The sequence below is a fragment of the Neodiprion virginianus genome, chromosome 5 (assembly GCF_021901495.1).
Source record: "Neodiprion virginianus isolate iyNeoVirg1 chromosome 5, iyNeoVirg1.1, whole genome shotgun sequence".
NCBI classification, from domain to species: Eukaryota; Metazoa; Arthropoda; class Insecta; order Hymenoptera; family Diprionidae; genus Neodiprion; species Neodiprion virginianus.
In genome coordinates, this window is record NC_060881.1 from 25,130,429 (window position 1) to 25,142,173 (window position 11,745).

The 11,745-nt window shown below is 35.2% G+C and overlaps 1 protein-coding gene and 1 long non-coding RNA gene across 2 annotated transcripts in view; one reads left to right on the forward strand and one right to left on the reverse strand.

Annotated features, from left to right (window-relative positions):
* Nucleotides 1-279: 279 nt before the first annotated feature.
* LOC124305211 (ras GTPase-activating-like protein IQGAP1) lies at nucleotides 280-10,430 on the reverse strand. The gene is made up of 26 exons (XM_046764364.1): nucleotides 10,295-10,430; nucleotides 9,905-10,001; nucleotides 9,596-9,830; nucleotides 9,000-9,144; nucleotides 8,621-8,778; nucleotides 8,384-8,518; nucleotides 8,165-8,249; nucleotides 7,840-7,934; nucleotides 7,586-7,745; nucleotides 6,995-7,158; nucleotides 6,765-6,899; nucleotides 6,383-6,542; nucleotides 6,041-6,286; nucleotides 5,793-5,941; nucleotides 5,567-5,710; nucleotides 5,202-5,492; nucleotides 4,966-5,130; nucleotides 4,706-4,819; nucleotides 4,280-4,614; nucleotides 3,950-4,174; nucleotides 3,442-3,832; nucleotides 3,162-3,341; nucleotides 2,953-3,082; nucleotides 2,600-2,867; nucleotides 2,217-2,498; nucleotides 280-2,112 (listed from the first exon to the last, which is right to left on the reverse strand). The coding sequence occupies exons 1-26, from the start codon at nucleotides 10,332-10,334 to the stop codon at nucleotides 1,752-1,754; spliced, it is 4,890 nt and encodes a 1,629-aa protein (XP_046620320.1). The 5' UTR covers nucleotides 10,335-10,430; the 3' UTR covers nucleotides 280-1,751.
* Nucleotides 10,431-11,255: 825 nt separating this feature from the next.
* LOC124305225 (uncharacterized) overlaps nucleotides 11,256-11,745 on the forward strand; it is a 34,829-nt gene continuing 34,339 nt past the window's right edge. The window contains exon 1 of the long non-coding RNA XR_006908345.1: nucleotides 11,256-11,572. This is a non-coding gene — a long non-coding RNA (uncharacterized LOC124305225). The remainder of the gene's footprint in view (nucleotides 11,573-11,745) is intronic.

Below are 11,745 nucleotides of genomic sequence, written 5' to 3' on the forward strand. Positions count from 1 at the left end.
ACAGACATAACAATAACAGTATGTAATAATAACTATTATAACATTCAGACGATAGGTGAGATTCTTTGTTCAAACAATCATTTTTACCTTGAAATTACAATTTGCTATTCGTTACGTAATGTCCAAAATGAGAAGGAAATGATAATTTAACTGCGGCTCCTCGTGTTGAACAACAGGACTGAGTGAGTGGTTCGTAGATAGAATTTTGAAACACAGAAAACATGGTCAACTTATTCTACACATCATTGAATTCTGTGAGATACCTTTTTTCTTCATCTATCCACTTTTCACAGGCCTTTAAAACACATGCAGCTGTACCATCTACACAATAACTTAATCTGACCGCATAAAGTTACCAAGGCTTCTGTTCGCTCGTTAAGTACACTATAAGATAATTTTATGATTAAATACGTACCTACAGTATAGAAATATACATTACATTAGGCTCAGAGACCTTTAAATCATAGTAATAATAATAATAACAATAATGATACTATACACAATTTAAACATCATAGTATTTTAGTATAATAGCTAATCACTATCGAAGGAGCACAAAGTGCCCAGGGACTTTGAAAAGCTAAAAAAAATATGCCTTACCTTACATTGACGGTGCAGCATCGAAGTATGATATTTCAATTTGTAATTACAGTTATGCTCTTTGACATAGTGTTAATAACAATTAGAATAAGAAAGCGCTAAAGAACGGTTAAGTTATTTATTTCGTGTACGATTGTGTCAAGAATTGCCTTTTATTTATGTGTCATAGAAATTGGACAGACAGTCTTTCAATTTATATGGTAATTGTGAATACAAAATATACATATATGTACAGTCGATCAGTAGAGTTAATTTCGCAGTAAGTCTGCCTGTCCACTTTAAAAAATATTTTCACTCTCTTATTTTATTTTACTTACTTGATAAATAGTGTTTTTTGCCATTTGCGGTAGAGCTGTAAAAAGCATTCTTTATAAACACAGTTTCTGATCAACAAATTGCAGCACCGTCTCATGATAGTAAGGATACCAACTTGTCATACTATGTCTAATACTGTCCAAAAAATATTGCGCTATCTATTATATTATTGTACGTATGTAATATCAAATTATGAACTCTTATAAAATAAATAGATATTTAAAAACAGACGCGCTTTACGATAAGATGGTTACAACTTATGCACAGAATTTTATGGCATGTAGTAATCAAGTCATCTGAATTAAATGCGTGAAAACTTCATGTGTAAACTCGGCATCTATATCTTTCTCTTGCCTGTACCTTTAAATTCATTTTATCAGCATTTTATTGCCCAAGTGAAGTAAAGCGGGAGAATTTGAGCCTTTGATTGTAATAGTAGAAGCAAACCGGTCGTATATTCAGATTAAAATATATTTCTGCGTGTAGAAGTGAAATTTACAATTAAATACGATTATTTGGATTATATCTTACATGTTTCACGTGTATATACATCTTTTTAGCTGGCGCAACAACATAAATATTAAAGTATAAAATTTTACTGAACATAAGTACGGTTAGACATATAATTATTTTGTGATATAAAAAAAATCATACATAGTATTTAATCATCGATTAATTGGAGCAAAGCTTGCTTGTTCTTGAAACTACTAATTCACACGATTTATGTTCGGAGAGATTCAGTCTTATTCACAGTGTGCCCTCACAACTAGGTCAAATTTGATTTGTTAATTAGATATTCATATTGAGGAATTTCATTTGTCATTCATTCTTCAGTATTTAGGTTTTCCCATAAAATTTTCGATTTAAGAGGAATAGAAGCAAATTGACATTGATCTTTGCCTTTCCAAACATATCCATTATAGGAGCACCTTCGAATTGTAGCTGAAGCAATTTCTGGATATCTACATCGACCTTTTCCATTTCAACTCCCATGAATTTACCCCGAACAGTAAAAATTCCGTTGTGTTCCGTCGGACTTATCTCAAATATTACATTCTTGAACTGTGAATGCGGAAGTCCATCCACTTCTAGCAGTACCCCTTTCTCTTGAAGCTTAGCTGCCGAATATTTCAACGTCATTTTGGACTTTAACTTACCGTGATTGTTCTTTTGAATCGTCTTATAGGCGTGCAAAGACCTGTTGAATATTCCATTTAGCATCAGCATCAATGTTGCAAAATTTTGATACACATCTTCTAAAGTTTTTTTTATTTATATCAATACTGTAGTCAACTACATTACCCTTTACCAGTGTTGAGGTTCTCCAAGCATCGATGTATGTACTCATTGTAAAATTGTACCTGTTCTTCATAGTACTTAGTTTTCTGGTCAAGACTTTGTTTTGTCGCTCTGAGTGTTTGTAGTTCTGTTCTTCTGAGAATCCTGTACTTGCTTTTATGGCAAAGATCTTTTGCCACTGCAGTTATTATGTTTTGATAACCATCTGCCCTCGACACCCACCCTCCAAGTTCCAGTTTGCTGAGATATGCACGCAGCTGAGCTTTACAATCGTTCAAGGAAGAACTAGAAAAAAAATATTGATGAAACCTTTTCACCTTATTGGCAACTCTTTTACAGCCTAATGTTTTTCTAATGATTGATGCTGATTTTTTTAAATTTCACACCTTTTATGGACAGTTTTTACCGAGCTCGGTAAGTACGATTTTTTGTCATAACGCTTCTCTTCAATTGGTGTTGCGTTGTTCGCCAAAGCATCCGCTAATGAGTCCCCTTTCAAGAACGGCAACACTGACACCAACAGCTCTTTCGTTTTAATAAAAAGTTTGTTCAGACTTGAATCGTTACTATCAGGTACCTCAAACTTGTTTGTCAATATCAAGCAGACCTCTGTCTTTCCAAGACGAATCATATTAGACTCGCAAATAGGATCGGCTGGAACATATAATGACAATAACATAAGGTCGCTTGGCTTGATAGTACTTTTCTCGGAAAATGAAGTTAGATGGTTGCTGCTCACTTATTCCCATTAATGAAGCCACCGTCGGTGTTTGTCCCAGGTCATCTAAAAGCTCGTGGAGAGGATCTAGAGGGTCGGGAGCAATTTGATACTGATATTCAACAACGAGGCTGTGAGTGTCGCAAATTTCCTTCAAGAACAAAAAGAATGAAATTAAATTTGTTCCTATTAGCAAGTTTGACTAAGGACATTTGATCAGTTTTTATTACTTGGAGAGATATGTAAATGTCAGGTTTATGTATTAGAGTTGCTTCTGTGAACTCGTGTATACGGAAATGCTCTTCCAGCTCATCAATTTGGCAGCAATAACGGAAGAATTTTTTAAACTTCTCATGACACTCAATTATGAATGGATTAAGGCACACCAGATGCATGGCTTCTTCGCCAAACTAGAGTTGAAAAGATGGTGAAACAAAGAACAAACAGATTAAATATCAATAAAAGGCAAAGTTGAAACTCTGAACAAACATAGTATTAATATACTGTTACCCCTTTTTTAGATGCAGCAAATTGTAGGATCTTGGCTATGCTAGCCAAATTTCGTCTTTGATCGTTAGAAAGTGATCTATCTACAGGTAGAGTAATGATGTCAAATGCATCGGGTGCGACAATAGCTGCGTTGATAAAATGATAGTAAACCAAGTTTCCGACAACTTTCAGGATATCTTTTTCAGCAGCATTTGGAAACTTTTCAGTCAAAGTGTCATTGAGCACTTTGGCCATGTAGAGCATACCGAATGGAATTAGCTTGCGAGACTCTGTAATTGTCGTCAGAAACTCCATAACTGTACTCTTCAAAAGTGTTATGCCTTTGTCGAGTCTGTGTCGCACTTGTTCATAGGTCAATGCCTCCTGTTGAGTCACTGTGTATGGAAGATTTCTGCAGAAGGATATAAAAACATAAGTCAATGAACTTCCCGTATGTACTCATCAGCTAGACATCTTCTGAAATTTAAAAAAGTGACAACGTCGTCGAAGACAATGAATCCTTTCTTACAATGTTTGCCCTGTTTCCATTTCTAACTGATTCCTCCAGCACTTATATATATCAACAGGGTTCGTTTCGATATTTATCTTCTTATCGGCGAGTATTTTCTGTATGATTGGGCCCACTATTTGGCGCAAAGGATTTTTCCCACTCAATTGACGGGCGTAAGTGACTACCATCTTTAACACCAATGGATCTCCAGTCACTACTTCTGAAGGTTTTTCAAATTTAGATCTGAAAATATAATGTTCGTATAAATACTGTTCATATAAAAACGGATTTTTGGATAAAAATGTAAAAATTTAATTCCATATAAGACTGAAATCGAAATCCGCTGACCGAATTTCTTCTTGAAGAGCGCTGCGAAATAGTTTTAGCAGTAAGTACTCTTCCCTCATATTCGAGCCAAAATTGAATAGTGTAAGGATAACATTTTGCAAAAACTTGTTGGTCTTGCTCTGCGGCAAGAGGAATAAAAGTTTTGATAAGTATGTAGGATTAGTTTGTAGGGCATAAAAGAGGTGCTGGTATCCTTCCAGCATCTTACGCCCCTCTTTGGTCAGAGACTTTAGTCCTTTGTGTGAAGATCCTTCGTTGAACGAATTCTTTCTAGTTCTATTTGTATTCTTATCTTTTGCAAGCGATTCCAGGTGTTTTCCATGTACCACTACATCCTATAATTTTAACATTTCCTTCGTTCAAGTATTCATGGGAATAGTTGCACATTCATACGATTTAGCAACTAAATTCTATCAAGTAACTGACCTGCAGAGTTATTCTGTTCTGTATGAGGAGTCCGATTTTAATGTCCATGTCATTCAACTGTTGTAAGAGGTTCTGATTATGTCTTATTGTTTGAACTACTTCAGTTCTAATTTGCTGAAAATAAATTAACCATTCTTATTTTCATCATTTTTTGATATTTTGTTTCAATTATCTACCTCATACACGAAGTGATTCTGATATTTAAAAATCATTTTTCCCCAATTGCAATTTATGAATGAACATTTTTTTTTCTACGATACCTGTAATTGAAGATCCTCATCGTAGTCTTCGGCATTAAAGTCTAAAATTGGTAGGAAATTTCTTACACTTGAAAATGGCGGTTTGTCAAGATGAAGAAGAGAGTGCAAAGCTCTCCTTGCCGCTCTCCCACGCCATAAGGCCTGAATTTTAATCACCTTCTCTTCCTACAAAACAAATTACAATAGATAAGATATAAGCAACGCGCAGTATGAAATTAAAGTATAAAGAAACTTACCTCTTTTTTGCATTGATCGTAAATATTTTCATGTTTTTGCTGGGGATTATTTTCTTCATTGGCATTCCTTATCAAGATAGTAGCAGAATACTTTTGCTGTAAAATTCGCCGCCACCATCTCTGAATACTGATAATTTTATCAATATTATTATGAAATTTGGCAAAGCGATCGGATATTTTTTTACGCAATAAATATCCTCGTATCATCGACTGCAGCTTAACAATTGCTTTCTCGTTAATCCTGCTTAAGTTTTTTTTACGATTGTCGATCTCCACTTTGTGTATAATATCCTGAAATTAAACAAAACTTGTCAACTACAATTTTTTGTGGTCAATATCAATCTCATTCTAACGCTGATTTTCACCTGGATATCAGTTTTGCTGATGTAATATGTTTCCAAAGTACCATCTGGTTTGTCCCAGGTATATTTCTCCTGGGTCATATCCATATACGCTACATTTCCTCTATTTGTTACATGACGAACGTATGGGCCAAAGAAGTTTTGTAACTGTAACGAGTGATCTTTTAACATTTCTTACTATAAAACTGACAATATTTGAATTATTCCATAGTCTTAATTGATAACTTACCTTATGCTGTTTCATGTTATGCAAGAATTTGTGATATTCCTCCTTATACTTTGGATTTATATTTAGGCCGGTTGATCGCAGAGAGTCATAAGTCAATTCAGCGTCGTTTTCATCGATAGCAATGTTTACTTGAGATAAAAATGTGCAAGCTAAAAACCGAGATTAATTAATAACTTTTTTTATCCGACACTTTTGTACATTCACTTGAACCCCTTAATCATTACTTGATTAAGAAAAGATATCTTTACCAGCTTGCACTTCCTCCACTTCGTCATAAACGATTTGAGCAACATTATTAACATCCTCAAGCCACAATCCGGACCCATCAGGATGATTTTCATCCAAAGCTTTTTTGAACAATTTCAAATACAAAGAAGAATCAGCTGGAGGTATTGGCTGTCTCAATTTGAGAAGTGGGTTTTGAAGTGTATTGATGATGCCAGCTCTACTATTATTTATAACTGCATCGTTCAACTCGTTCAATATCAGGATAACTGTCAATAATGAACGGTCATCAGCAAACATTACATGAATTACAGAACTCAAGTATTTAGTAGACACTCAATATCGGTTGCGTAACTGTATTATACCTGCATTGTCTTCCTGGCATTGCTGGTTTACAATATCTACACATTCCTGAATGTCCACATATGTCAAAAGAGGATTTTCGCTCACAAATACTGCTTGTTTCTCAATACGAGCTGCTGCTAATGCTCTGTGATATTTCACCTTATTCTCTATGTCGAGTAGCTGTATAAATCATTACCATTAAATATAACATTTATTACTTAAACATCTCAAAAACATTACACCTTTGAAAATCGACAACTTGGAGATATTGGATCTAAGAAACTTGGAATGCTCTACATTAGAACCGATTCTGAAAATTATTCTGATTTGTACAAATTAAAACCCACTTGATCTATTAATATTAAGTATGTAAATTTGATTTAAAACTGATCATAAACTTGCCATAATGTGAGTTTCAGGGTGGGTCAGTGCTTGATATGTCAATTCAGGATTCCCAGTGTCAACTGCTTTGCTGACAGCCGCAATTGAAGATAAAACTTTTATGCTAACAATAATATCACTGTAGGTGAGTTCTTTCTGCAATACAAAATATACTCATTTATTGATCAATATATTTCTAATCAAATACAAACGATTTTTCCTTCGTTCTTTCATGTCCAAGTATGTGTTACCTTAGACTCGATACAGTCGATCTTCATCTCCTCGTAATATAAAGGTGCGGCAAATTCATCGATGTAGTAAGCTAAACCCAAATTTGGATTCATCAGTGAGTTTAGCAGGTCTCTTTGATCACCATTTTGCAATGATTGATTCAGTAACTGAACTGCCTCGGTACCTAGATTTATTGAATAGTGAAAAATATCACATGACAGTAACTGTTTATTAGTATCTACAGAAATGGAAGACTTTTAAAACACATTAACAAAACAAATTTCAATCAGCCTAATCAAAAATAACTGTGGATTCTGTTGGAATCCTACTTTTGCATCGTTCTACCGGTAGAAAAGAAATACGTACAAATTTCCACAAAGCAATTAATAAGTCGAATAATAAAATGCTTGGCATCAAGTGAACTTTTTCTCCCTTCACAAGTTCGATGTAAAACTAATTATTATTTCTGATAACTTTGGAGAAGCCTATAAAATATATAAGGCAGCAATGCAAGTTACACCGTTGCCAATAATTTGTTGTCTCGTATTTTGACAAATAATTATTACCAATATACAACGAGTGGGGTATAATTGGTTATCCAAGATACTAACGTCGTTGGGAAACATCTGCTATTCCGTTAGCGATGTCCACAGACCGTTGAACTAAATCTTTGCAGCCTTGGTGCTCATCAGCTTTGATTTTCCATTCCGGAGTTTCTATTAACTGAAGCAATTCCTTTCCATACAATTCAGCATTCGCGTTTATAACGTTCTGTAACAAAAATGTTAAGTTCCCTGATTAAAATCACAGTGCATTGTCAAATCAGGATCCAGACCAGGTATTGAATCGCAAAAAAAGAACTGACTTTCAATTGAAGTGCAGGCACACTCAGAGCACTAATCAAAGGTTCCCCGATTCCTTGGTGAACAGAAGCCACAACATCTTCTAGAGCGCACTGAACTGTGTGTAATGTACAAAGTTGTTATTAATTTTCTTTGAAAAATCTGTGCATCTATAGACTAATAATCTTAATAAAAAGATTACTGGAATTCTGTAAATGTACTTTTCATGTATTGAAAGAGATACAGACGTCGAAGAGTAAAGTATCAACATATGCATAGCAAAATCACAATCTCTCTAGGAAATAAGTGGTCAAATAAGTTACCTGAAATCTTTTCTCTATCTCTTACCATTTACCGCATTGATGTGTCCTTGAATTTCAGCCTGGGTCAACAGTTCGTCGTAAGCATCAGGAACATAGCTATCATTCAGAGACTGTAAATACAAAAAGTGAAAATCAACCATTGGGTTTTCATTATTTTATAAAAAAATATTAGAAGGGAACAAGATAGAAAAGTAGAAAAAAATTCCTTGTTGCCCATATTCGCCTAAACATTAATATTTCTGACCCTATTCTGTGCAGCTTGTGTCTTCAATTCCTTAGCTTTGGATAAACTCTCGCGGTATCGCTGAACATTACGAGAATCAATATTTTTCAATCTCGCGGCAGAGTTTTGGAGGGTTCCTAACATCGCGTTTTCCACCTAACAAATAGACAAGTCATGATCAGTAACATGATAAACTATTAAGGGGGATAGGTGCGAATGATTCCTATTTTAACACAATGACATATTTTTATTACTTGCCTCTGCATCAAGGGCTTGATTTATGGCAATTACAGCCGCGTGCAGAGCGGCTGTATTTCCTGGCATTTCGTTAGTTAATAATCCACCGATTTTTTGGAATGCTGGCATCGGCAGTCCAAATTTTTTTAATTCTTTGCTCATAACGTTTATCTCTTCATCTAAACAATCAAGTTGTAATTAGCAGGTAAAGGACATCATTAGGTGGAAAATAAATATTTGTGAGTGACATTATTGAACAACTAATAAACTTGTTTGTTTGTAATATTGTTCAGACTTCGAACGATTAGTTATTCTTGGATTATCTGAATCTTGATTTGGTAGTGGTCATTCTTGGAATAATCCACTAAACTTTAATGAGCTGTGGCATTTCTAATCGTACCTGTGAAATTCACTTTTCCATACAAGTCTTGAATCTGCGGCGCCATTCCCATTTTGAATAAATGTGTACTGAGTGCATGGATGCAGTAGATAACTCTTGGCATATTCTTTTTGTCATATATATCTGTAGTTTCTGGTTGAAAAGTCTGCGGGGAAACAGTATCTTAGGTAATTAAAAAATCTTGAATAATAAATATTAATACATAAATTACACTGAAGATCGTCAATATAACTGTTTAAATTCACATTGATGAATTTCTCTTGTAATTTGTTTTGATTCTTTGTTAAGTATGATATTGAATGATGATCTCATGAATTTATGTATAGAAAATGATAGGTTTCTTGCAGCATATTTAAATTCTTTGCAATCATTTTTTACTTTACATGAGCCTTTGCTAATATATTCCAGCAAATGAGGTCTTTCATGTATTCCGTTTCACTGCTGAACATGTTTCATTAGTTCATAGGCAATTTTTGTTACATTTACTCCAGGTGAAATTAGGCAGCTGGATCAGTAATTAGAGAACTATTTGAAAACTCATAAAAAAATCTTGATGTCAGTTTAATTGAATATCTCTGTATGATTTTATTTTGTACCAATGGCAGCTGCATGCTCTTTAAGCATTTTATAAAATGATTGATATTGTCTGTGTGGCGAAACTGAAGTCCAGCAACGGCATATCGTTTCTGTTCAGGATCGTATATTTTATTATAAGGCAAAACATCGGGTGCGATAAAATGGCACAACTTTGCCAAGTAAACTCCATTCCTCAAATTTTCCTCAAGGTCAAGAGTCGCAGGTAGTTTCTCCCTTAGACATGCTTCCAGCCACCTATGCAGGATTCAATTAGACAAATGAGTATGTGCATAAATAATCGAGTACACATGTAACCATAGCCTTTGTACTTTTTTGCCTCTTCTAAATGACAGAGGTATTCGTAAGCAACAGTTTTGTGGCGTTGTTCGTCCATTTCCTCAGCCGATTTCCTTGCCTCATCGGTTGCTGTGATAAAAAAAAAAGAGAAAGAAAATCAGAAAGCCTGCCATAGTTGAGGAAAATAATCTGAAGAGAAGACGTAGATTTAACAAAGTTAAAAGATGAAATAAAAAAAAAAAACTTCAAGTTCAAAGAAGAATGAGTAATACGAGTGATTGTTTATTGCCATAAATTAATTTTTGCAAGAAACGATGAAGTGCAAAATGACCACGAGCCATTTGAACGATCATCGATTCAGACAGTTTGGTTAATTGAACGACGTGTGGTTATTCAAGTACTTTCAAAGAATAAAAACTTGCCATTTTGAGGGATAATTGTCATCGGCGCAATTTCCCTCATGTTGTGGACTTTCTCTCGTTGATCCAGGCGTTTTGTTTTAATTCAGTATCGATAACAGTGTTGCTCGTGTTTACAGCCGGACAGTACGTTATATTATTTCACATTCAAACTTCACAATGAGTAGAAGGGTGGGGATGTACGCAAGGCAGCAGGTGTTTCTTCGTTGCCCGGCTCTGTTGCGATTGGCCGAACGTCATCGACAGCCTGCGCCAGAGCTAATCAGCTTTCAGTTCGTAGTTACACTCGCCAATCGAAGGGTCGAGGTGCTGCCATTTTCCAACGAATGGAGAGGTAGCTCATTTCATTCGGTGTTTAATTCTGTGGATTCGGTACTTCGGATAAAGTTGAATTCGCATCACATTATTCCGAAGGGATAACAATCGTACGTGAACTATATTCTTCGTTAATAATTTCTTGTGAATTTGAATTCTTTTCGGCAAGAGACACGTGAAGGGTGATCAGTATGACAAGTGAGCGTCGAAGACAAATCTGTTCAAGGTGCACGCAAGACCGATCGGTTCGAATTTTTTCTATATCATAAAGTTACCGATGGCATCTCAACTCGATTACAAATCGCGAGTGATAATTATATTGTCGCGGCATGGTACTAAGGACATCCGTGTGACGATTCTTCGCTGCGATCGAAATAATCGTGAGTAAATTTTCGTTCATTCGACAACGAAGTCGTGGTTAAACGGTAAGAGAGATTGTGCAGTGCTTCGCTCGTAGTGAAATGATTATAACAGACGTTCATTGAAGCTGTATTCAACGTCTGAGAAAAATAATATCAGTCAATAGTTTGTTTGGTTTTATTCTTGTCGTATCTCTATCATAGATATATCAATACCGAAGTAGATTCTGAAATCGTTGTCGCATGATAGTATAGAGAACGTCTAAAGTATTTTAGTTCGTCTATGCAGTCCGATCTAAAAAGAAGTCAAAAAAAGGCCATGAGTCAATTTGATAGCATCATAGATTTTTGGTGGGACCAGCTTACGACGTAACGATCATAAACAATTGATAAACGATCGGGCCACCATCTTGTTGATAGTTTTGGAGATTTTTGGCGGGATGAACTTGCGATGTGAACATGTAGCGATAAACAATTGAATGATCTCGCTTCCGTTTTCATCTGAAGTCTGAATTATTGATGCAGTATTTGTGGAGTGAAAATGTGCGAATATATCTGATGAAGATACACGCAGCAAGTGAATCTGGTTGACGATTCGTACGTGCAGGTAAGAAATATTACACTTTTTACATACAATACATGAAATTTTACATGCTTGACGGCGCAACACTGATGACTTAGAATAAAGATCAGTGCCGCGCAATAGTAATGCGTACAGTGGCGTACAGCGTGAAAAATTGACTGATTGTGTATACCACAAGTGTTTCACGAACGTATCTT

What these genes read in the sequence shown, in the direction of transcription:
- LOC124305211 (XM_046764364.1), bottom strand. Translation starts at nt 10,334, where the DNA reads ATGAGGGAAATTGCGCCGATGACAATTATCCCTCAAAATG. An exon ending in ATAACATGAAACAGCATAAG is followed by an intron (nt 5,711 to 5,792) that starts GTAAGTTATCAA and finishes CACTCGTTACAG; the next exon opens with TTACAAAACTTCTTTGGCCC. An exon ending in ACGATCAATGCAAAAAAGAG is followed by an intron (nt 5,131 to 5,201) that starts GTAAGTTTCTTT and finishes TTTGTTTTGTAG; the next exon opens with GAAGAGAAGGTGATTAAAAT.